Below are 24820 nucleotides of genomic sequence, written 5' to 3'. Positions count from 1 at the left end.
ATAAAGTTATAATAAATAGGTAATATATAAATATTCTATATGATAATTACATCTATATGTATATGTATATGTATTTCTTTCTTTCTTTAGGTTCAGACCTGCCTGGGATTTCATCAGTGTGGGTGACTCCTTTAGTGAGGAAATTCTCTCTTCCAGTGGAGATAGGTCCCTGTTCTGCAGCATATAGCCTTTGGAACAGTGAGAGGTTAAGTGACTTGCCCAGGGTAACAAAGCAGGATGAGTCAGAGGTGGGGCTAGGCCAAGTCTCTGTCCACTGTGCTATGCTGCCTCTCAGTTTATGATACCACAATAAAACATTTTCAGTAAGTATAGAGAAGCTTTCAAAAGATTCATATTCCAGATAAATATTTTCCCTCTAGAAAGTAGAGTGGGGCCAGTAATGTATTCCAAATGGTCCCTAGCTATGTAAAGAGCCCCACTTAAGCAGCATATGAAACAGACTGAGTTAAGAGATCGAGAAAATACTGTCAAAGTCATTACTTATTCACTCAGCATGATACTCATCAGCAGAAAGATGGCCACCAGGTAGCGACTGTTTTTTTCTTTTTTTGGCCATAGAAACTAATGAAGATCAGGAACTAAGATTGTGTGTGTGTGTACACACGTGTGTGTGTGCATGCATGCACGCATGCACATGCATTGTGCAAGCACAAGGTGGGAAGGGCAGGAGTGGGGTGCTATCTGTATCTATGAAGGGAGCATCCACACTGAGGAAATCACTGATGCTTGAAGTACGGCATGATACAAGTTCTTCTCAGTATTCCCTTATCCCCTCATTGTACTGCTCGGGCATCACTTTTATCAGTGATAAAGACCGACTTTTCCTATCTTTGATCGATTCAGGACAAGCCTAGAAATGCCCCAGGAAGCAGACAATCAAAGGGTCAGCAGATCTGGGAAAGTTAAGCGGGACAGTCTGTCCCCCAAGGTCTGCCCTCTACCCCCGGCCCAACAGTGTCTAGGCTAGTTCCTTAAGGGAAACTCCCTACCCCAGGGCACGATAGTTGCTGTCTGACCTCTATACAGTCCTTTGAAGTTTGCAAAGCAACTTTACATACACAATCTCCTCCGAGCTTTGCTATTCAAATGAGGACCTACCTCTGAATCAGGCATTAGAAAAGCTATCATTCCCATTTTACAGACAAGGAAACTGAGGCTTAGATGTTAAGGAACCTGGTCCTGGCCACAAGGCTAATGAAGTCAGAGGATTTGAACCCCGGTCTTTTGGACTCAGTCCCTTATTCTATCCACTATGCATGCCATGATTCCTTTTGTTAATTAGTGTTTTCTTGTGTCTTCCCTGCTGCCCGGTGTAGATGAGCAGTGCCATTGTTCTTACCCACTAAGAGTGCCTCTCTCTCTGATTTGACAGGGTTGTTAGTCGCAGTCCTTTCCAGTGGGTCATTCTCCTGGTTGGACACGCAGATCTTGGAAACTCTACACTCCTGGGGAAAGGAATAAAGCCCTTCCTGGGTTAGTTCTCTCATGTGGAGACAGCTGGTTTCAATGAACAGAACATCAGGCACAATCCAATGGCAAGAATGGTGGATTTAGTCAGATGGGCCCTGGTTTCAAGTCCTGGTTCTGGCATTGATTGGCTGAGATCATGGGCACTCCACTTAACCTCTCTGAGCCTCAGTTTCTCTATTACTCTAGTAGCTTCCTGGGCTTCTTGTGGATATGTACTTTATGACATGAGGTGCACAGTAGATTATGACACTTGGAGAGCCTTCTGATTGCTTGGGCAGAGAGCATTTTCTATCAGACTGACATCAGTTGTAATCTAGTTGGCATTTTGAAAATGACCCAGTCTGGTTGGGGAGATTTGGGAGGGAGAGTACTTGGTTATTACCAATTTACCAGAAGAGCTGAGAAGCTTGCTCTCTTGGCGCTAAAATCACCAGAATCGCCCCTGAAATGTTAGGAGTCCCTGCAGAGTGACCCAAACTAAACTCAAGGCTTCTCTTTTAAGTTACAATCACTGGTGAGGGCTTAACGAGCTTGGCTTTCTGACCTACTTGTGTCCAGCTGAGCTACTGGTCCACAAATCAGACCTCTTGTGGTAGGTCCGTTGGTGGTCAACAGTTGGACTGCCTTAGCTTTGTGGAAAAGGAATGGAAAGAAATGCACTGAGACTTACGTTTACTTCACAACAAGCTGAAGCTCTCCTCCTGTTCTCTTCATCTGTCATTTCCTCTTATATTCAATTAAAAAATAGGGAAAGCTTACATGTGGGCACAGTTTGGCAAGTTTTCTTGGTGTGATCTGACCTCGAAGGCTTTACAAAGGCTCTGGTTACCATCACTGAGGATGCTCGTGCCTAGAAGCCAACTATCAGCATAAGGAGCCATGGGCTTGGTTGTATCATGCCCGTGCTGTGTCCTACTGAACACAGGAAGCATGGAGCTCTCTAGTAGCCTACAGACATTTCGGGAATTCCTATTGTAATAGTAAAGTCTGGGAAGAAGGACAGCAGCCTTGGCACTGTTCAATTAATATGTAATGAATGGATTTCTCTGGAATTGGACTCATTTCCTTAACAGCTTCAGGAAAGCTAGAGAGCAAGTTGGTGTTATAAAGTGGAAGAATTAAAAGCATCACAAATGGCCCTGCAGAAGCAAATGTTTTCAATCATTTACTTAAATTCCACTGAGGTTGCCAACTCTTAATGGCACTCCAGGGGAAGCCATTGTGCGTCTAACTCAAGATGGGGCTGAACGTGTGGCCCCTTCCTGGGCTCAGCATGGAGATGAAGAGCAAAGGCTCATATGCAACTTGGGGACTACTGACTTTGTGTGTGAGCCTGTTCCCCTCTCCTCTTCTTTCTCTGAAGACGGTGGAACGGAGCTCCATTTTCACCACTGGGCTGCTACAGAGGCTAGTTCCAGTTGAGCGTTCAAGAATAATGGCAAGGCCAGGAGCCTAACAAAGTGGTGATCATCAGCAGACATGACATGCCTTGATAGCCAGGCACCCAATTCGAGGCCAGGGAGCTTCAATCAGTCTGCTGCTTATTAGCTGCTCTCAGCTTCTTCAGACTCCCCTGGACAAAATTCTACCTTTCCTTCCTGATGACTATTATGCAAAGCCCAAGCCTCCCCCTCAAATTCTGTCTGTTTTCAGTTTATGGGCCCCATCTACAATTTATACCTTGGTTTCTTTCCACAGAGAAGTGTCAATGCAATGCCCTGTGTATCTGTACAAAGGGTTGCATAATATGATTCGGAGATTAAAAAAGCAGCTAGAAATGACTAATGTAGGTGCTACAAGATGGCTAAAAGACCGGGCCCTGTGCACATTGTTTCTCTGTAATACTCCCACTCTCCTGGTTAGACACACCGCTTGTTCTCACTCTGCAGCTAGGCACCATCTACGTTAGAAGGTGCGTCACCAAAGAAACAGGCAAGACCTAATTGGGCTTCAGTTCCTCTGTTAATAAGATGTGTAATTTCAAATGCCATCAGTTGCACAGATGTCCAAAGGCATTTTTAGCTTTCTAAAAAACCCTGTCAGTTAGGAGTGCAGACAGACTAATCCCAAGATCATGGGATTATTGGATTTAAAGCCAAATTGGATCTTGGAAATAATCTTGTTAAAGCATTAGAGAAATAGGAGTTCTGATTTAGTCCAAGACTTTCAAACTTTACTGAGAAAGGCAGGGGTTGGGGTTGAGGGGATAAACTTGTTCCAGGTAACACAGAACCAGGACTTTAACCTTGGGCCCCAGATTCCAAATCCACCACACTATGCTGCCTCTCTGACCAAATAACTGACTGGCCAACCAACCCACTGACCAAATGACCATGAGGAATGAAGTAAAGGACTCTAGGGATGGCCTCCCAATAGGCCCAAATCTGAGGGCATTCCTTTCTGACTGGTGAGGTATGTGTCTACTTGGTGGGCCCCCAAGTCGACACTGGCATGTGACAAAAGAAAGGGTCTGTGGGGAAGGCCCCATCCTTTGGCACTCGTGGCCAAGGCTGTACCTGCTCCTTTAGATTCTCCAGTAATTTTTCCAGCTGCATCTTTTCCTCCTTGACTTTGTCAAGCTCGGTTTCCTTTATCTTGTATTCATCTTGCAGTTTCAGAAGGTGCTGAAGAAGGAACAGATAAAAGGGGGTGAGGAGTTCAATCCCAACTTCCCTGAAGTTCCCTGGGGGGCTGCTGGCTGAGCTTGGATGTGGAATGTGGTCTGTGTTGGGCCATCCTTGGTCTACGGCAAACACAGTGGTGAGAGGGTGGCAATGCTGGTGATGTCGAGGTCTTTTCCATGCCTCTCATCCCTTTCTTTCAGGTGGTTGACAATGAATAATAACCACTCCCTGTCTAGAGGTCTAAAGTTTAAACCTCCCCTTTCCTCATAAAGGCCCTGGGCAGTAGGGAGGGCTAATTTATCCCCTTTTGTGGATGAAGAGGTGAAAAGCTCTGGGAGAGTTTACAGAGCACTTTCTTCACCTACCTACCTTGCAAGGTCTGATTATTCCCATTTTCCAGACGAGGAACCCAGAAGCATAAGTTTCAGAGCTAGAAGAGCCCAACCCTCTCATGTTATAGAAGGGGGAAATGAAGGCTCCTGGAGGCAAAGAAACTCCCCTAGTAGCCAGACCTCAGACCCAGGTCTTCTGCCTCTAACAGGGCTACCTTCATTTCTTAATTTATTCCTGAAACTTGGCTTCTTCCCTCTTCTTGGGGTCATAAGTCTTCCTTTGCTCTTCTGACCTCTCAGTTAAATTGCAGCTGGGCGGGAGTTCTGGTTCTAATAGCTCTTCCTAGATAAAGTTCTAGGCTGATTTCCCCTAGTGGTGGGGCTCAGTGGGAAGAAAGAACGCAAGACTTGGAGCCAGAAGACCTGAATTGGAACCTTGGCTTTGTAACTTACTACTTATGACCTTGGACAGGTTATTTCTCTTCTTTGGCCTTCAGTGTTTTGTAAACTGTTAAGTCCCAGTCAAGTTTGTGTACTAACTGTATTTGCCTGGACCCTCTCCCTTGAAAATTTCAAAGAGATGCAATTTCAACAATGGGCTACTCCCTCCACTGGTGCAGATTGCAGCCTTTCCACTATGCCATAATAGATGATCCTCATGAGTTTCAATGGCCCCACAAAACCATTGCCTGATGGCTCTATTGAGGCTTGTGAAGAGGACCTGAGCAGGCGCTTGTGTTAGAAAATTGGTGATCCAATATTGGTATATATAGAGCCATCTAGTCACCAGAGTAGAGAAGCAGTATGGAGCAGCTGGGCAGGGACTTGGTCTTAGGGTCAATAATCCCTAGGTTCAAGTCCTGCCTCTGACCTATCTGGGGGCCCATGTGGCCCTGGACAAGTCACTTACCCTTTCAGTGTCTCAGAGGAGGTACCAACTTACATTGGCAAAGGGAGTTTCCTCCTGCAGAAGGTGTCTACACTGATCAAATCAAGAGGTCACAGGTCTGGACAGAAAACTTCCCCAGAATATTAAGTTTCTATCTCATTCCCCAACTATGCCAGAAAAGCGTTTGTTCTCTCGATAATAACTTTTGCGGACAGGATCTGTGGTTCCACTGATATGGGGAACTCCTAGTTCCTAGAAAGGGCAGGCTTTCTCTACCACTGCAGAATGGTACCTTTTTGGTGATTTATATTCTTGGACAATAATCTTAATTGGAAGTTCATCAATTTCGAGCTGGAAGGAAGCTTAGAGGTCACTTAGTCCAGCCCTCTCATTTTACAGAAGATGAAACTAAAGCACAGAGAAGGGAAGGTCTAAGATCATAAAACCAATAAGTTTCAAAGGCAGGATTTGAATTCAGGTTCTCCTCTGACTCCAAATCCAGTGTTTTCTTTAAAACCCCCTTTCTCACACAACTACCACCCCTGGGTGGGAAGGAGTGCAAGTACTACTATCCTCATCTTACAGATAAGGAGACTGAGGTACCGGGAGATGAAAGTGACTTGCCTAAGGCCAAAGGTGGTAAAATTCAAATTCAGGTCCCCTGACTCCAAGTCCAGTACTCTGGATACTTCATCAGGGTGCGTCCCAACCTGGGGTACTGAAGACTCGTGGTGACTTGCCTAGGGGTTACACTGCCTCAGTACATGCTAAAGGAAGAACTTGAACCCAGGGCTTCCAGAATCCAAGGCTGACCCACTATCCTCTCTGCCACTCTGTCTCTCATCAAGAAGGATAGGCATTTACCTGGTTGATTTCAGGCAGTGGTGTGGGATGGAAAGAGCACTTGTTGGGCTGGCAATCACAAGCCTTGGGTTCTAGTTCTAGCTCTGACATTGGCAAGTCACTTCCCCTCGCTGGGCCTCAGTTTCCCAATCAAGAAAATGAGGCGAACAATGCCTGCCATTCCTTGCTGCCAGGGGGCCAGACTGTAGGATTTAGCACTGGAAGGGAGCTCCAATGGCAGATGGGAAGGCAGTCTGGGACCTCCCACACAGGGAAAAAGGGCCTGTTCCCGACTTGGAGGGCTGCAGCCTGGGGCCAGCATTCCCAAGGCTGAGGCCCCCTGAGGCCAAGGGCCTCCACTGCACACTCACCTGCTGCATCCCTTGCAGAGCCTGCTGAAGGAGCTTTAGCTGCTGCTCCTTAGTTGCATCCTCATCTCGGCTGATTTTGCCTTGTTCCTGTTTGAGCAATTCCATTTCATTCCGGTAGGCATCAAGCTGCCAACGCAGGCTGTCATTTTCTTCCTTCAGGGCCTCAGCCTGAGAGACTAGGGCTGAAACGCACAGGTGGTAAGTTCAAACAAGATTGTCAAACTGGTCTGACTGTGCCAATTCTGGACCTTAGAAACCTAGCTCTGCTCAGTGTGATTGGGACTTAGAAACTCTCAAAACACCTAAGGTGAGAGATGACCATGAGAGCACATGGGCAACGAACAGCCCCGGCTTCTCTGTGGCTTGGTACAAGTACTTTTAAACCTGAATCTCAGTTTCCTCATCCGTAAAATGGAGGCAATAATAATTTTACAAAGATTTTTTAAAGTGCCTACTCTGTGCTAGGTTCTAGGGATACCAAACCAAATAAACAAAGAATCCTTGCCCTCAAGTAGCTTATAGTCTAATTAAACACTTGCACTACCTCTCTCACAGGGTGGTCATGAAGAAGGTGTTTTGCTAATTTTAAGGTTGTTGTGTTTGTCCTTTGTTTTCAAAGAGGACCATGACATCAGAGAAATGATATCATGACTTGCAGTTGACTTTGATTTGAGTGAGGGAGGACTGTACAAGGTCACCAGCCTCACTTCCTCCTCCAGAGCCATCTGGGTCCAGTGACCAGATATTCATCAGGATGACTGGAGATGGCCCAGCATACCTTAGGAGACGCTGGCCCTTTTAGAAATTTTTAAGGTGATAGAGAAACAAAGGAGGCAACTATGTGGCTCAGTTGATAAAGTGCTAGGCCTGGAGTAAGGAAGACCTGAGTTCAAATCTGGCCTCAGTCACTTACTGTGTGACCCTGGGCAAGTTACTCTGTTTGCTTTAATCCACTGGAGAAGAAAATAGCAAAGCACTCTAGTATCTTTGCTAAGAAAACCTCATGGACAGGATGGTTCACAGGGTCACAAAGAGTTGGACACAACTGAGCAACACAGAGAAATAAAACATTATATATGAGATATATGTATGCACACGTGTGCGTATATATATATATATATATATATATATATATATATATATACACATCTATCTATCTGTATGTCTGTCTGTTTCAGAAGAGGGTACAGGGCTCCGACAGAAAAAGCCCCACACCACAGCTGATACATTCTCATCAGAAACAGGATTTGGCATTTCCAAGCTAACAGCGATATGTTGTATCTTGTATTACATGCTACCATGGGATTTTTAAGGGTGGTAGGGCCTTTAGAGATTGTTGACTTCTCTCCATCTTACAGAGGAAATGAAAGCCCAGAGAGGGGAAGGGACTTGTCCCCATGGTCACAAAGCTAATGAGTGGCAAAGATGGGACTTGAATGAAGACCTTCTACTACAAATTCCACCATACCATGCTACCCAAAAACCAATGGAAGGGAAGAGGAGAGTCAGAGAATGATGGAGCTACGGAATGCTAAGGTACCATAGAGATCATCCAATTCATTTTCTATTGGAGGAAGCTGAGGTTCAGTAAGGGGATGAGACTTGTCAAATGTCATATGGCTTTGTATCCCCAGCACTTAGGCCAGTGCCTGATACTTAATGAATGGAACTGAATTAATGGCAAAGCTGGGACTGGACCCAGATCCAGTCCTCTCTCCACTGTACTGCGCTGCTTCCTGCACATTAGAATTCAGTCCTGCACTGACTGTGCTTCATTTCTGTTCTGTGTGTCCTGTTCACATTCCAAAAAGAAATAAAATTACAAATATGTTTCCATTCATATGATGAATGAGCAATAAAAGCAAGTGACTTAGCAATGCTACATAATGCCTTTAACAGGCTAATCCTCAGATTGAAACTTCTCAAATGGATTTTTTTTTTGCTTTCAGATATTGAAAAATTCACTTGTGCCCACAAATAGGCTGCCATGCTGGGCTTCCCACCCACAGGCTGATCTCTTCCTACAGCTGGGTGAACATGAAAAGCTATGCTTTTTGGTAATAGTTATCAGCAATATGGTCCTGTATACCATTGTCTGGTCTAATTAGTTCAAAATATTGAGTTAGAGCCAGATGGGCTTTGTTGGTAGACAGTGGGGGTGGGGTGGAGGGAGAGTATAGTGAGGGGGAGGGGGTGTTGGGCACAGAGTCAGGAGAACTGCATTCAAGTCCTAGCTCTGTCACTATATTTCAGTGTGACCTTAGGTGAATCTCTTTTCCTTCTTTGGGACTCAGTTTCCCTATGTGTAAAATGAGAGGGTTGATCTAGATTATCTTTGAGGGTTTTTTCCTAGCTTTAATGCTAAAAGAGTCAGAAAAAAATCTATCTATGAAAGGGAAAGCGATTTCACTTCAAAAGTATGACATATTTTCAGAGCAATTAGTGCAGTGAATACAGCACCAGCCCTGGAGTCACAAGGATATGAGTTCAAATGGGACCTCAGACACTTACTAGCTGTGTGACCCTAGGCAAGTCACTTAACCCTGATTGCTTCCTCCCAAAAAAATATGACATATTTTGGTATTTGGGGAGGAATTTAGTTTGCAGGGGAGGAAAAGGGGACAGGATACTTTCTGAAGAACCCGATCATGGAAGACAAGAGAGATTTTCATTGCCTTCAATAAGAAACCATTAGTGTTTATTAAACACTTACTGAGTAAAGGACTCTGTACTTGGTACTAGGAACACAAAGAGAGCTTTGTCACAGGCCCTGCCTTCCGAGTTTATATTGGAAAGAGCAGTAGCTCTGCAGCCAGAAGTCCTAGTGTTCAAGTCTCTCCTCTGATTGTTACTTACTTGTTGGGCAAGTCACTCAAACTCCCTGAGCTTTAGGGTTTCCAGATACAAAATGAAGGCACCTGCCTGTGACAAATAACTATCACATGAGGAAGGGTGAAGTAAGTGCAAATGAGACATGTAAGCAAAAGGGCTAGGAGAAACTGAGTAACCTGGGCTGGGCTGGGGGGAGAATTACAGTATGGAAGAGTCACTTGGAGAATTTTAAAATGTAATAGAACAGAAGCTACCTGACGGCAGGATCAATACCATCTCTACTATTGTGGGGAAAAAAGAACAACCCAAAAGGCTAAAATATGAAGGCACTCCTAGAAAAATGAGCTGCTGCTGATTTCCTGCTTAGTCCATGTCCTGAGGGTAAGCTGAGCAAAGTTTCATGATGGCAGGCCAGTAGGCTCGTGAATTTAGATCATGTACTCAACTTCTCTTGGCTGGGACGTGGCAATCACATTGACAAGGGCTGTTCATGAGGAACAGGTATAGAACAGGACATCTAGGTGGCACAATGGATAGAACACAGGACTCAGAGCCCAGAAGACCTGAGTTCAAATCTTACTTCCAACAGTTATTAGCTCTGTGCCCCTGGGCAAGTCATCTAACCTTGGTGATTCAGTTTCCCCATCTGTAAAAGGAGGATAATAATAGCATCTACCTCACAGGTTGTTGTGAGGATCATAAATGAATTAACATATGTAAAGTGCTTTGTAAACTTTGAAGTGCTAGAGAAATGCTAATTATTATGACGAAATCTTTCAGTAACATTCATACAATTCCCCATCTCAGGCCTACTACTTTAGCCATATGACCTTGGGAAAGGCATTTCCCCTAGCTAAGTTTTGGTGTTTAAATTTGGTCAAATTAAGGGATAGATCAGATGGTGTTTCTATGTTCCCAGGATTCTAGGCATAAATAAGGCTAGCCTGTGGTAGGCTAAGTCAGTGGGACAGTCGGAGACTGGGAATTACAGGAAAGATGATGTCAGTATTGCTCTCTATAAATGGCCATACAATTAGCCCTTGTTAAAGTGCTTTTTAAACTCCCCATTTTAGTGGTTTGTTTGTTTGTTTTTTCAAGTACAGAAGACCTTTGCCATGGTGCACATTTGTTTTAATGTTTGGTTTCATTACTGACTTTAATTGTTGCTGTAATCACATAGACTTTCTGACTGTGAACAAGAACTCTTTTATTATAGCAAGTCTTAGCTACACAGCTGTCTGAGTCAAATTCATCCTTGTCATCTCTCCCAACTTCTGAGATGCTGTTCATCAGGTAGCCTTCTGAGACTGAACAAGGGTGTGGCCCAAACCAGGTGAAAAAAAAGGAAAAGGAAGCCTTTGGCTAGGCATTCTATAGAGAAAAGGAAATTGACTGCTTGAGAAAGAAGAAAGTATCAAGTTTATCTGCCAGTTCAGGACCAAGGACAGCAGCCAAACATGTTGTCAGCCTAACAGAAACTGGTTAGAACATATAGAGAGACAAAGTTAACTTTTTTGTGTGTGGGGTGGTGGTGGTGGTGGTGGTGGTGATGGAGGTGGGCATGGCAAGCCTCTGATAGGCCATAGTACTCAATATTAAAAAGAAGCATTTAGGATAAAAGGATCCTTAGAGACCATCTAGTTTGATCCCCTTATTCTGGTAGATAGGAAAACTGGTGACAGTAAGTAGGAGAGCTAAGGGGCCCATCTCCAGTCTTCCTGATCTATATCTTGCCACTGGACCCCGATGGCTCCAGAGGATAAAGTGAGGCTGGTGACTTTGCACAGCTCTCTCTCACTTGAATCCAATTCACTTCCAAATCATGGCATCACCTTCCTGATGTCGTGGTCCTCTTCGAGAAAGAAGGAAAAACAACAACAACAAGGAGAACTAAAAAGTTCTCTGACTGACTGCATATCCAGTTCTCTTTCCTCTACACTATGCTGCCTTACATCCTTCCTCTTTTTCTTTTCTTGTATTCTAGGCTGGCAATTATGTTCATGTCCGACACATTGTGTGGATAAACATGTGAAAGAAGTACACCTTCTATTCATCATGGCTTATAAAATAATTTCTTCCCAACCAACCAGGAAGGCTGGGAATTCAAATATTATTACTTCCATTTGACAAATAGAGATTTTGAGGTTCAGACAGATGGAGTGACTTGACCAAGGTGACAGTAGTCATTGGCAGAGGTGGGACATGAGTTCAGATTTTCTGACTGAGTCTATTGTTCTTTCTTTGATATCATATTGCCACTAAGGACAAGATCCTGTGTGAGGGTTGGGAATTGCTAGAGTAATTCACCAGTTAAAATAGGAAAACATTTTTCCTTCTGAGAAAATGAGACGAGGTTACATCCCATGGGGGAAAGAGCATGCCTGATGCCTGCAGTCAAATGGGAGCTGGGAATAAATTCTTTGGTTTAGGATCATCTAAGCAAAAGAAAACAAACTGCCATAAACACTACTAAGGGGCCTTTACCTACAACATGCATCTGCCACTCTCCTGCATTTTAATGAGGACACCAAATCTTCCCTTTCAGTTTTAATATTAATTGGATCCTTTTCTGAAGGCTGAGCTCTTTGCACATTGGTAAAACATTGGGAAGTTTAATATTAGCCTTTAATATAATATACCTATCAGTACGGGTATACAGAGCACTGAGTAGGGAAGCCATTCACAATCTGACATCATTAACTCTCGGCGGCTCTTTCTGACTATCTCCAAGGCAGGGAGAAATGTTTGTTTTTGGCAGGGCTGATGTCCCTTAGATGGGAAAAATGGCAATCCATCAGGGCCATGAGAAAGTTCTAAGGTAGCTCCAGGCTCCTGCTGTCACTCTGAATTCACTACAAGCCAAACTCTGAGCAAGTGTTTCAATACTGAAGGACCAAAACAGACACGCCTCAGTTTCTTCTGCTGCAGCATAAAGCAAACACATTTTGAGGGTAACCTTCAAAACTATGAGTACCAAAAGGTAAACAAATATCACCAAAATATTGAAAGCAAGAGGTGCTAAGGTGGTAAGGAAAAGAGGGCCAGATAGAAAATCTGAGGCCCTGAGTGCAAGTTCCTGTTTGAGCCCTTTCTAGCTAGGTGACCCTGACCCCAAGAGATACATCTCTGAGCTTCAGCTTCCTTATCCAGAAAATGGGGGTGGGCACACTGTGTGCCTCATAAGGTGGTTATAGGAAAAGGACCTTGGAAACCTTAAATGTGCCAGAGAATGTGAATTACAGCAACTCAGGAAACAGGTCCAGGGAGGGGAAGTGAGTTACTGAAGGTCACACACAGGATCCTAAATTTAGAAGTGGAAAGGTCCTTAGAGCCATCTAGTTCAACACCCTCAGTTTACAGATGAGGAAACTGAGGCCCAGGGAGGTTAAACTCCCAATTCCTATCTCTCACTTTCACTTGCCTCCTAGTCGATGGGGAAGATTAATACTACTGGGTATATGAGCTATCTCAGGAACCCCTGAGACTTGACCTCAATATAACATGACCCCAGATCTTTTTTCTCATTCCCCTCTAGTTTCAAAGGAAAAAAATTTCTCTCTACTTTACCTCGAACCTCATCCCTTTTCACCTACTCTGAGACCCAATTACTACAATTGACTCTTCCATCTCTCTCTTTGGGCTCCTTCCCTTTCATAGTTAAACATGTACAAATCTCATCATTTTGTAGGCATTTAAGGCCCTCCATAACGTTGGCCTGCATTACCTGTTGAATCTCATTTCCTACTCCTTCATAAAAGATACTCCTCTGTTCCTCCTCGCCATCCCCCTATGGCTGGTTCCAACCTCAATGCCTTTGCTTATGCTATTCTTTCCACCTGGAATACCGTCACCTCCTCAATTCATAATTCATTATCTAAACTTCTCTGACTATTCTAGCCCACACTGCTATTTCCCCTTTGACTTCCTACTCTACTTAAAGTTCCAGCTATACAGTTTGGTCCTTAATCATTCTTGAATCGTGTACTGGCTTTGTCTCTTGAATTAGACTTTGAGGTACAGGAGGGCAGTGATCATGTCATATACAGCTTTGTGCTTGCCACCCACATTTCCCCCAACCCCCCTAGTCCCAAAGCACACAGCACGTGCTTAATCCTTGCTCCCATTCCTACAGTACCTTAAGGTTTACAATACCTCTGGGAGGAAGAAAGTATAAACATGATTGTTCTCATTTTACCAAAGAGGAAACTGAGGTCAAGTCAGTCAATCAACATGCATTTATTAAGTGTTGAACATGTGCCAAACACTGTGCTAAGTACTAGGGATACAAAGAAAAAAAATCAAAACAGTTCCTGCCTTCAGGGAGCTTATATTCTACAGACACACCCATGGTCACATAGCTGAGCTGGGATTCAAAAAGTCAACTTCAGGGGGCGGAGCCAAGATGGCGGCTGGTAAGCACGGACTAGAGTGAGCTCCGTACCCAAGTCCCTCCAAAAACCTATAAAAATGGCTCTGAACCAATTCTAGAACGGCAGAACCCACAGAACAGCAGAGGGAAGCAGGGCTCCAGCCCAGGACAGCCCGGATGGTCTCTGGGTGAGCTCTATTCCACACGGAGCTGGGAGCTGGGAGCTGGGAGCTGGGAACGGAGTGGAGCAGAGCCCAGCCTGAGCGGCGTGGACGATCCAGACCGGAAGACGGGCGGAGGGGGCCCTAGCGCCCTGAATATGTGAGCTGCGGCAGTTACCAGACCCCTCGACCCACAAACACCAAAGACTGCGGAGAAGGTTAGTGGGAAAAGCTGCGGGAGTGGAAGGAGTTCGCGGTTCGGCTTCCAGCCCCGGGGGCAGCGGAGGTGGGGCAGCTACAGCTGTTGTTACTTCCGGCTCCAGGCCCACCTGGTGGGAGGAATTAAGTGGCGGATCACAGCAGGGGTGCACAGCCTGCCAAAGATCTGAGCCCAGTCTGGACTGGGGGTCCTTGGGGAAGGAGGAGTGCGGCTCTGACAGAGCTGGCACCTCCCTCCCAAACGTAGAACATAGAACTCTGTAATCTACAAGCAGTCATACCCCACTGAAAAACTCAAGGGTCAAGTTAGTTAGTTGGGAATATGGCCAGGACGCGAAAACGCGCCCAGATTCAGTCTCAGACTTTGGATTCTTTCTTTGGTGACAAAGAAGACCAAAACATACAGCCTAAAGAAGACAACAAAGTCATAGAGCCTACAACCAAAGCCTCCAAGAAAAACATGAACTGGCCCCAGACCATAGAAGAACTCAAAAAGGATTTGGAAAAGCAAGTTAGAGAAGTAGAGGAAAAATTGGGAAGAGAAATAAGAAGGATGCGAGAAAACCATGAAAAACAAGTCAATGACTTGCTAAAGGAGACCCAAAAAAATACTGAAAAATACACTGAAGAAAACAACACCTTAAAAAATAGACTAACTCAAATGGCAAAAGAGCTCCAAAAAGCCAATGAGGAGAAGAATTCCTTGAAAGGCAGAATTAGCCAAATGGAAAAGGAGGTCCGAAAGACCACTGAAGAAAATACTACTTTAAAAATTAGATTGGAGCAAGTGGAAGCTAGTGAATTTATGAGAAATCAGGATATTATAAAACAGAACCAGAGGAATGAAAAAATGGAAGACAATGTGAAATATCTCCTTGGAAAAACCACTGACCTGGAAAATAGATCCAGGAGAGATAATTTAAAAATTATTGGACTACCTGAAAGCCATGATCAAAAAAAGAGCCTAGATACCATCTTACAGGAAATTATCAAGGAGAACTTCCCTGATATTCTACAGTCACAGGGCAAAATAGAAATTGAAAGAATCCATCGATCGCCTCTGCAAATAGATCCCAAAAAGAAATCTCCTAGGAATATTGTTGCCAAATTCCAGAGCTCCCAGATCAAGGAGAAAATACTGCAAGCAGCCAGAAAGAAACAATTTGAGTATTGTGGAAACCCAATCAGAATAACCCAAGATCTGGCAGCTTCTACATTAAGAGATCGAAGGGCTTGGAATGCGATATTCCGGAGGTCAATGGAGCTAGGATTAAAACCTAGAATCACCTACCCAGCAAAACTGAGTATCATGTTCCAAGGCAAAATATGGACTTTCAATAAAATAGAGGACTTTCAAGCTTTCTCAGTGAAAAGACCAGAACTGAATAGAAATTTGACTTTCAAACACAAGAATCAAGAGAAGCATGAAAAGGTAATCAAGAAACGGAAATTGCAAGGGACTTACTAAAGTTGAACTGTTTTGTTTACATTCCTACATGGAAAGATGATGTGTATGATTCATGAGACCTCAGTATTAGGGTAGTTGAAGGGAATATGCATATATATATATATGCATATATATATATGTTTAAGTATATATATAAGTGAATGTGTATGTATGTATGTATCTATGTGTATATGTATGTATGTGTATGTATGTGTATATATATATGTAAAAGAGAGAGAGCAGACACAGGGTGAGTTGAGGATGAAGGGAAGATATCTAAAAGAAATAAAATGAAATTAAGGGATGAGAGAGTAACATACTGAGAGAGGGAGATAGGGAGAGATAGAATGGGGTGGATTATCTCGCATAAAGGTGGCAAGAGGAAGCAGTTCTATGGGAGGAGGGGAGAGGGCAGGTGAGGGGGGAATGAGTGAACCTTGCTCTCATCAGATTTGGCCTGAGGGGGAATACCATACATACTCAGTTGGGTATCTTACCCCACAGGAAAGAAGAGGGAGGAAGATAAAAAAAAAATAAAAGGTGGGGGGATGATGGAGTGGAGGACAGATGGGGGTGGAGGTAATCAAAACAAACACTTTGGAAAGGGGACAGGGTCAAGGGAGAAAATTCAATAAAGCGGGATGGGTTGGGAAGGAGCAAAATGTAGTTAGCCTTTCACAACATGAGTATTGTGGAAGGGTTATACATAATAATACATGTGTGGCCTAGGTTGAATTGCTCAACTTCTTAGGGAGGGTGGGTGGGAAGGGAAGAGGGAAGGGAATTTGGAACTCAAAGTTTTAAAATCAGATGTTCAAAAACAAAAAAACTTTTTGTATGCAACTAAAAAATAAGATACACAGGCAATGGGGCGTAGAAATTTATCTTGCCCTACAAGAAAGGAAGGGAAAAGGGGATGAGAGGGGAGGGGGGTGATAGAGGGGAGGGCTGACTGGGGAACAGGGCAACCAGAATATACGACATCTTGGAGTGGGGGGGAGGGCAGAAATGGGGAGAAAATTTGTAATTCAAACTGTTGTGAAAATCAATGCTGAAAACCAAATATGTTAAAGAAATAAATTGCATTTAAAAAAAAAAAAAGTCAACTTCACAAATATAAGATTGGTAAGTCATGGCTAGACATCAGTTTGTCTGAAAAAAAGAACTGGGGGGGCGGTTTAGAAGTATGAGTCAATGATATTATATATCATCCAATGTAGTTTTAGGCTATGTTAGGAGAACAATGGTGTCCAGGACTGGGGAGGTATATTGGACCCTGATTATCCCATCCTGAGTAGTAGATTCTGCTTTGGGTATCTGTCACATTTTGGGAAGGATGTTGATAGGCTGGAGAGCATCCAGAGTGGTGAAGGGCCTTGTAATCCTGCTGTATGATTGGTTAGAAGAACTGGGCATGTTTTACCTGGAGAAGAGAAGACTTAGGAACTCATATTGTCAGTAAGGAGTCTGTAAGTATTTGAAGGCCTGTCACGTGGAAGAGAGACTGGACTTGTTTCACTCAGCTGTAGGAGGCAAAACTAGGAGTAATGGGTGGGAGTTATGGAGAGGCCTAGCTGGGCTTGGGGCAAAGAAAAACTTCCCGTCAGGAGAGTTAGGCTGGGTCTGCCCTCCCTGGAAGGCGTCAAGCACAGTCTGGCTGCCCACTTATCAGAGAAGCTGGAGAAGGGAGTCTTGCTCTGGGCTAGGGAGGCCCAGAGGGTTTCTAAGGGCCCTACTACTAGGGAGATTTCAGGGATGCCATGACCAAGTCCAGGGCTCTTCTTTATCCCCTTTGACTTGCAATAGATATTTGTTCATTGATTGGGCTGGGTCCCAAAAAAGAGAAAACGAAGCTGTGTGCAAAAAGAGGTCATAGGAGGAATACAGTCTCTAAAGTGCATTCCAACTCTGAGAATCTGAAATTCTAAGAAGAATTTGGCTAGAGGCACGTGGGAGCATAGGTCTGAGAAAGGAGGTCCACAAATCACTGCTGAAGGAGAACAGCATGCCGGGCTGTGCTGATATTCACTGGGTCCATGGAATTTCCATCACTGCCAAAACCAGAATGAGTTTTGCCCTGATATAATTTGCTTCGATGCATGGGCCCTCTTCAATCATAGAATCACAGAATATCAGTGTTGGAAGGGACCACAGGGGCCAGCAAGTCTAACCCACACCTGAACGTGAATCACTAGGCTGACTGGGTATGGGACAGCCTTCTCTTCCACAGAGAGCATACGTATGGCACCTAGGGGCCAACTTAGAGCATTGGGAGGGAGACTCATGCTCCAAGCTCCTGGACTTTCGAGCTGGGTAGTATGGAAATAAAAGAAGCCCTGGGATCTCTTTCCTAAAATGTAAATTAACCCTTGAGTTCTATGTAACTGAGTTCTATGTAACTTTGGCTCTAAATTGAAGGCCCCCCTCTCATACCAAATTCAGAGTAAACGGGATTTCGGCAGTTGCATACGATAGAAGCAAGATAACAAAATTAGATACGATCCAGGGGAAGAGAAACACACAAAAGTCCTTGAATTAAAATGAATTGAAACCTTCTGGGAGAAAAGCTATTTGGTAAGCTCCATTAAGTCTATTGTAGATAGCTTTATTTGACAAAGCAGCATCTCCGCATGTGGAGCACGAAAGAAAATAGCTCAAAGATGATCTGTCAGGGAGTTTCCAGTCTCTAAACAAATAAGGTGCTGTGCAGGGGCCAATGCAGCTTTTAACTCCAGAAAGACAGAGAAGCAAAATGCCATGCTCTACCCCAGTAAGTCCATTCAATCTGAATCCCACAGACATCCCTCTCTTCCTTCTGTAACTTCTCAAACTTGGCAGTTGATCAAGTGGGTGCTCAAACACCGAGGCACATTTATTTTCTCAGTAACACTAGATAGGCACTCTGTACATATTGCAGATACTGGGGCAGAGACCAGCCTTCATGTCAGAAATAGTAGGCTCTAAGCTGCCATTGCCAAGCAGTTAAATGATTCTAATGGCTTCATGATTAAACTCCCTCTCTTCTGTTTATCTTGACTACACGCATTTCTGGTAATTATTTACCTGCTCAATGAAAGCTAATGATTCCAAAGATGCCAAAGGGTTCTACTTAGGCAAAGTATGTGTTACCTTGTCTATCAGGGCTTGGAATTACAACAAAAGGATTGGTGATCCAGCCTTAACAATTGCTACTTACAAAGAAGTCTGGGTAGCCTGCTCTCTTTCTTTTCTTAGGAATTTCTGCTTGTAAGACATCATTATCATATCAGTGACTTCATGGCTGCCAATGCCAACAGAGAGAGGCATATGTCCCACTTAACATGTCCCTGGCCAGCATTGTCTCATGAAGTTCTTAATAACCTTCCTCAACCTGATGTGTGGAACCCCACTGTAATGCTGCTTCACCAAATATCTGTTGATATGATGGTCCCTGGTGAAACCATATGGTTGTGGAACCTGGGAGACCATGATATTGGAAGAATCACAACTACAGGTGATCCAAGGTGCAGCGAGGAGCTGTGGCATGGTACTAGCAATGATTTGCATGCAAGAAGAAGTGATGTAAAAGATGTCACCAATGATGTATTAGACTGGAAAAGGAGGTGGGAGGGTCATGTAGTGAGAGTGAAGGCTAACAGATGGACAGCATGACTACTGCAGTGATATTCTTGATATTTCGAAATACCCAGGCAGATTATGGAGGATTTATGGAAAGATAAGAACAAGAATTTTACAGGATGGAGAGGTGCAGAGCAATTGTTTCTACATCTTGTCTTATTTCAAACCTCCTCACCCTCTACTGGTTTTTGAATAATGATCGAACAATTCCAGTTTATGCACATATTCTCCTAATGATATATCTGGCACCAGAATCTGATCTGGAAAATTTAACCCAGGTGAAGACTATGCTTACCAAATGCCCCCAGATTCTTGCAAAGCACAGCTACTTCTCGATTATTCATCATAGCGGAAAACGGAGACAAATAGAACACACAGGCACTTTATCCAGAAAAATCTGCCTCTGCTTTAGAGATATGAACAGAATGGTCTTACCTGAGTCTTCATTTTCCTTTGACTCATTAGGGTCTTCTATTTCCTCTTCAGACATCTCCATCTCTTCCTCTCTCCTGATTCCCATCAGTTCATCGTTGTGAATGTTTCGAATTTCCTAAGGTTCAAAGGGCACACTTTTAAGGTGCTGAAAGCCTGGAACATGTCAAGCAGGGGACAGAGACACATAGCCTTGATGTGTAATCTGATGGTCAAAGAGACCTAATAAATCAGCAAATGGCAGTGGAACCAGGCCCAAGGGGCAAACCAGAAGCCAGCAACAAACTTGATTCAAATTGCCTGCAGAGGGTTTCTATTAGGATTCAGGGTTCCAATCATATCCACAAGCCTCGTCGCTTAGCCCCTCCCCTATTCTCCCAGCCACAAGGCCCACCTGTCCATGAAGCCCAAGAGTTTCTGGGATGGTGTCCTGCTACTTTAAACTCTTTTGGCACAGATGCCTGGACTTTTAGACAAGTTATTTCAGGCTTAGAAGTTACAGGGGAAAATGAACTTTTGTTTAGGAGCATCACTAACAGTAGGGCAGTTAGGTGGCACTGCAGCGGACAGAGTACTGAGCCTGAAGTCAGAAGACTCATCTTCTTGGGTTCAATCCAGCCACAGACACTTACTAGCTGTGTGACCCTGGGCAAGTCGCTTAACCCTGTTTGCCTCAGTTTCCTCATCTGTCAAATGAGCTGGAGAAGGAAATGGCAAACCACTCCTGGATCTTTGCCTAGAAAACCCCAAATGGGGTCATGAAGAGGTGGACACAACTGAAATGACTAAACAACAACATCCCTAACAGTTGGGAAGTAATAAGGAACTTGGAGGCTGATGCAGGAGTGCTAATATTCTCCTGGGCCAGTAATGAAAACAGAACAACTTATTTGAGAAAAACGAACTCGATAAGGGTTGTGTCAAGAGAGGGATTTGCTGGATCTTATTCAAACCCACTGCAGAGGAAAATTACCAAGGAAAGGCTCATTTCTAAGCATCCAGTCTATTTCAGTAGGCTGGATTTTCAGGATCATCTAAGATCTGTTAGTAGCAGGGTGATTATAATGAGGTCTGATGGTGGCGAATGCGAGTATTCATCAAGAAAAATATGTGGCTGTCACGGCTGCCTAACTTATATCCTAGCTGCCGGGCACCATGTTGAAAAGACCTGCTCAAAATCACAAAGTTGCCACCACACTTTTAAGGCAATTCGACTCAATAGCTATTTACTAGGGAAAGAAAAGCTAGACTCTCCAGAGAACTGAGCTACAAGTTTCCTTAGATAAGTGAGGAATGCTCCTCCTCAGGAAGTCTCCCTGGACAGGCAGATTATAGTGGAATGCTAAGACAAGCCCTGTGGGTAGTCAGTGTCCACAAAGCCAGCCCTTGGCTTCCAGCCGCCTAAGAAGGAATCATCTCTCTTTAGAAGCAGGAGAGGCAGCTTACCTGGAGGCCTTTCCCGTAGAACTGGGCAATTCTCACAAAAAGAAAAACAAAAACAAAAACCAGCCAAACTCCAAACCTCAACAAATCATCCTTAGCTAGAAAAGCAACTCATTCCTACTTGGGGAATTTTACTTAATGCTTCCAAGTGTTTTCCAAACAAATATTACAGGTTGGTTCTACTTGGCTGCTGAAGAGATGGGGGCATAGAGTGCTAAGTGGCTGGCTCCCCTAGTCCTTCAGGAAATGGGGCAAAGCTCAGGCCCTGTCTCTTCACTAGGCCAGCCATTTTAGTGACAAACAGGCTGTGACTCTCAGTCCTCATCTGTCTTCCTTAAATACCCAATACCAGGCCAAGACAATGGGCCATCTGTCAGAGGCCACCACAGGCTTCAAGGTATCTTGCTAAAGGAAGCAGTTTGGAAATTCACAGAAGCTCATAAATCAAGTCCAAAAAGCCTTGTCCTGAAGGGCACAAGTAAGTTCTTTATTCCTTAAGGAGTTTACCCAGAGAACACTGAAGGCCTTTAAATTCCCCAAAGGGTCAAAAGCTCTCTGCAGGGCTACTTCAAAGAAGACGTTTCAATAGTGGCTTCTGATTTGGCCCAAATGCCAGCTGTGATCTTGGCAAAGGTGGGAAGAGAGCTCTGAGGAGCTGGCTATGTTTGAATTCACCCAGAAACCCCTTCCTGATTCTTGGTGTCTGTGTCAGCCACCACTGGCCAATGCAGCAATCATCTACGGGCATAGGGTAGGAATGAGAACTCCTATTTCTATAGGATGGTCCACTTTCCTCACAACTGGCCTATGAAGGAGGGCAATTAGCACTGTCCCCACTTTACAGATGAGGAAAATGTGATACAGCAAAGGGCCTGCCAAGGTCAAAAGGGATACAAAAGGGAGCTTAATGGGGGGAAAGGAGGAGGAAGGCTGTAACTATTTCATTTAAAGCAATTTACTCCTAGTAACACTTTGGAGGTTGCCTTGGTTTGAATGTCAAGTTCAATAACAATGAGCATGATTTGAGGCATGAAACTTTTTGATAAGGAAAGGAACTAAAATATGAGAGGCAAAGGAAACTACTCCCCCTTTACAGTATTTCGTCTCTGTCATTTTTTCAAATGATCATAGGATCTAGAACTTGACAGAAAGGGAAACTGAGGTCCAGATAAACACGAGGCAGAATCAGGATTTGAACCTTGGTACCACTTGACATTTCTGATTAATCATAAGACGGGCAAATAGGATTATTGTACCGTAATCGGCATAACTACAGCTGTACAAAAATACATACAGATCGGAATTTATCTTGCTTATGTTTTATGACAGAAAGGAACAAGGTTACCAGAAATTCTAAGCTGCTAACCTTTTACTAAATGTGTAACGCAATTCCACTTACTGAGACTTTTCGCATTTACAGGAAACTTGGCAGTGCAACAATGGGAGGGGGTCGGGAGGGGAGGGAAAGGAGGAGGGGCCAGGGAAAGACTTTCTAATCTTCTATAGAAATTGGAGCCCTGAGATGTCATTATTAGGACAAGGCAAACCACAAACTATGGTTATAAATCACTGTCTGTTGTGCCCCATGCTGGGGCAGGGAGGGCCCTGCGGCCTATAGAGCACGTTGATACAAATTGGGTTAGTAGGTTTCCCAATGGCGGGAAGCCAAGAGGTGGCATGAAAGCAAAGGTTTCCGACAATCGGGCTCTCGGAACAACTTTAATGTCTGGCTGGAAAGAATCATCTGAAGTTTGGAAATGTCAACCTATAAATCTAGAGAGATTTTTTTAATCAACTAGGATATTTCAATTTCAATTCCATTCAACAAGTACTTATTAAGTGCTCATTATAAGCAAGGTTCTGTGCTGGGTGCTGGACATACAAAGGCAAAATTGGAACAGTCCCTTCCCTCTAGGAGCTGACATTCTGCTGGGGAGAAGTGATTTGAGGAGAGAAAAAGCACACCAACCCCTGGGGAATACTGGGCATGCAAGGCTTCCCCTTGGAGGTGGAGCCTCAGCTGAGCCTTGGAGAAGGCTAAGGTTTCTAAGAATTGAAGGTGAGAAGGTGGCACATTCCAGGCAAAGGCAGGAGGGTGGGATATGGAATGCTGAGTTTGAGGCAATTTTTGGCTGGAATGGAGAATGTGTCAATAAATTAATATGAAACAAGTCTGGAAAATGGATTGGATCCAGACTATGAATGATTATTTTTTGCCTTGTATTTAAAAAATTTATTGATCTTTTGTTTTCACATCACCTACACTTCCCAACATATTCTTCCCTTCCCCAGAGAGCCATCTCTTATAACAAAAAAGAGCAAAAGCAAGTTTAGCCTTAAGTAATTAATACATTGAAAAAATCTGACATTATATGCAGTGTTCCATACCCATAGTCCTCTGCCTCTGAAAAGGGCAGGGCAGAGGGTCTTATGAATGGCTTTAAATGACAAACTAAAGACTCCATTTTATCTTAGAGGCAACTAGGGGCTACTGAACCTTTGGAAGTTTGCTGGGAATTATCAGGCCTTTTCTCTGGGACCAACAGATAGCTGGTTTGGTTGGCTTCAAGCTATAGTGTTAAGACCCAACAGAGAATTAGAGAATCTCAGAGTTGTCTGGGGCCTCAGGGGTGATCTTCTAGACCAATCTCCATTAAAATCACAAATCCATGTTAAAATATCCCTGACAAGTTGGAGGCTTATCTCCCCTTACTGGGGAGCTCACTATCTTCCCTTAGGTACTTTTGGAAGGCTCTTATTGGGGGTACTGATCACCTAGTTGCTGTTCCTGTTTTTCTATCTCAAGGAAAATTTAGCTTCTAAGCTCATTTTTGGGTGGAAGAATATAAAGGCCTATCAAGTCAGGCAAATGGGTAAGTGTTAAATGACTCAAGAGCAAAAAGACCTATTTGCTTGTTTATCTTGGCTTTCAGGAGGAGCAGGTGTTGAAGGCCAGCTTCCTATAACCTTTCTCTGGTCTCTCTAACCTAATCTTTTCAGGGAACTTCACACATATACTAAGGCAGTACAGAGAACTAGACTGAGAGTCAAAAGGTCTAGGCTTGAATTTTGGTGTTATTACTTATTACTTGTCTGATCTTGGGCAAGTCCCTTTCCTTCTTTGGGTCTCAGTTTCCCCCTCTGTCGAATGGGGAGCTTGAAATAGACACCCTCTAGCAACTAACCACCAAACCCTCCCAAAGCCACTGCCCCCAGCAGGCTGGTTCTCTTCTCTGTCAGGATGCTACCACATACAAAGAAAAAACCCCAGTCAGGAAGTAGGTATAGCAAATGGTATTCTCTCCTTCCTACCTGGGGTCATTTCTTCACATGCCTTTGGTGTACGTCCATCAGTATCTTCCACGCATCGCACTGTCGCTAGGATGTTCTTCAAGTCAGTGGCTCCCAGAGAGGCAGTGGCCATACCCCCATCTCCTTCAATCCCCCTTCCCCTGATGGGTTTTTGTACTCACTCCATGCTATGACCTTTGTTGGGGGCTGAGGATCCACATGTGAAAAATGACATAGTACTTGCCTTCAGAGAACTTACAATCTAATGTGGGGGTGGGGGGATAATATGATATCAGCACAAATTTATTAGATATTTGCTATGTACACAGGTAAATAGGATATAAAGTAGAATGTATAGCTATTCTGTTTCTTATTTATTTTGCATACCCTTATGTCTGTACTTGTTGCCTCCCGTTAGAAGGTCAGCTCTTCTGTCTCAATCTTTGACCTTGTATCTC

At 43.9% G+C, this 24820-nt stretch overlaps 1 protein-coding gene across 5 annotated transcripts in view; it reads right to left on the bottom strand.

Annotated features, from left to right (window-relative positions):
* ENOX2 (ecto-NOX disulfide-thiol exchanger 2) overlaps positions 1 to 24820 on the bottom strand; it is a 287911-nt gene that overhangs the window by 12996 nt on the left and 250095 nt on the right. For all 5 annotated transcript variants that reach the window (XM_036740042.1, XM_036740046.1, XM_036740043.1 and 2 more), the window contains 4 exons: positions 19632 to 19746; positions 6551 to 6732; positions 4008 to 4115; positions 1361 to 1466 (listed from right to left, as the gene is read on the bottom strand). In XM_036740042.1, coding sequence (XP_036595937.1) covers positions 1361 to 1466; positions 4008 to 4115; positions 6551 to 6732; positions 19632 to 19746 — 511 coding nt within the window. The remainder of the gene's footprint in view (positions 1 to 1360; positions 1467 to 4007; positions 4116 to 6550; positions 6733 to 19631; positions 19747 to 24820) is intronic.

Source organism: Trichosurus vulpecula, chromosome X, assembly GCF_011100635.1.
Source record: "Trichosurus vulpecula isolate mTriVul1 chromosome X, mTriVul1.pri, whole genome shotgun sequence".
Lineage (NCBI taxonomy): Eukaryota > Metazoa > Chordata > Mammalia > Diprotodontia > Phalangeridae > Trichosurus > Trichosurus vulpecula.
The sequence above is the reverse complement of the archived record's forward strand: the minus strand, read 5'-3'. Positions and strand labels throughout refer to the sequence as shown.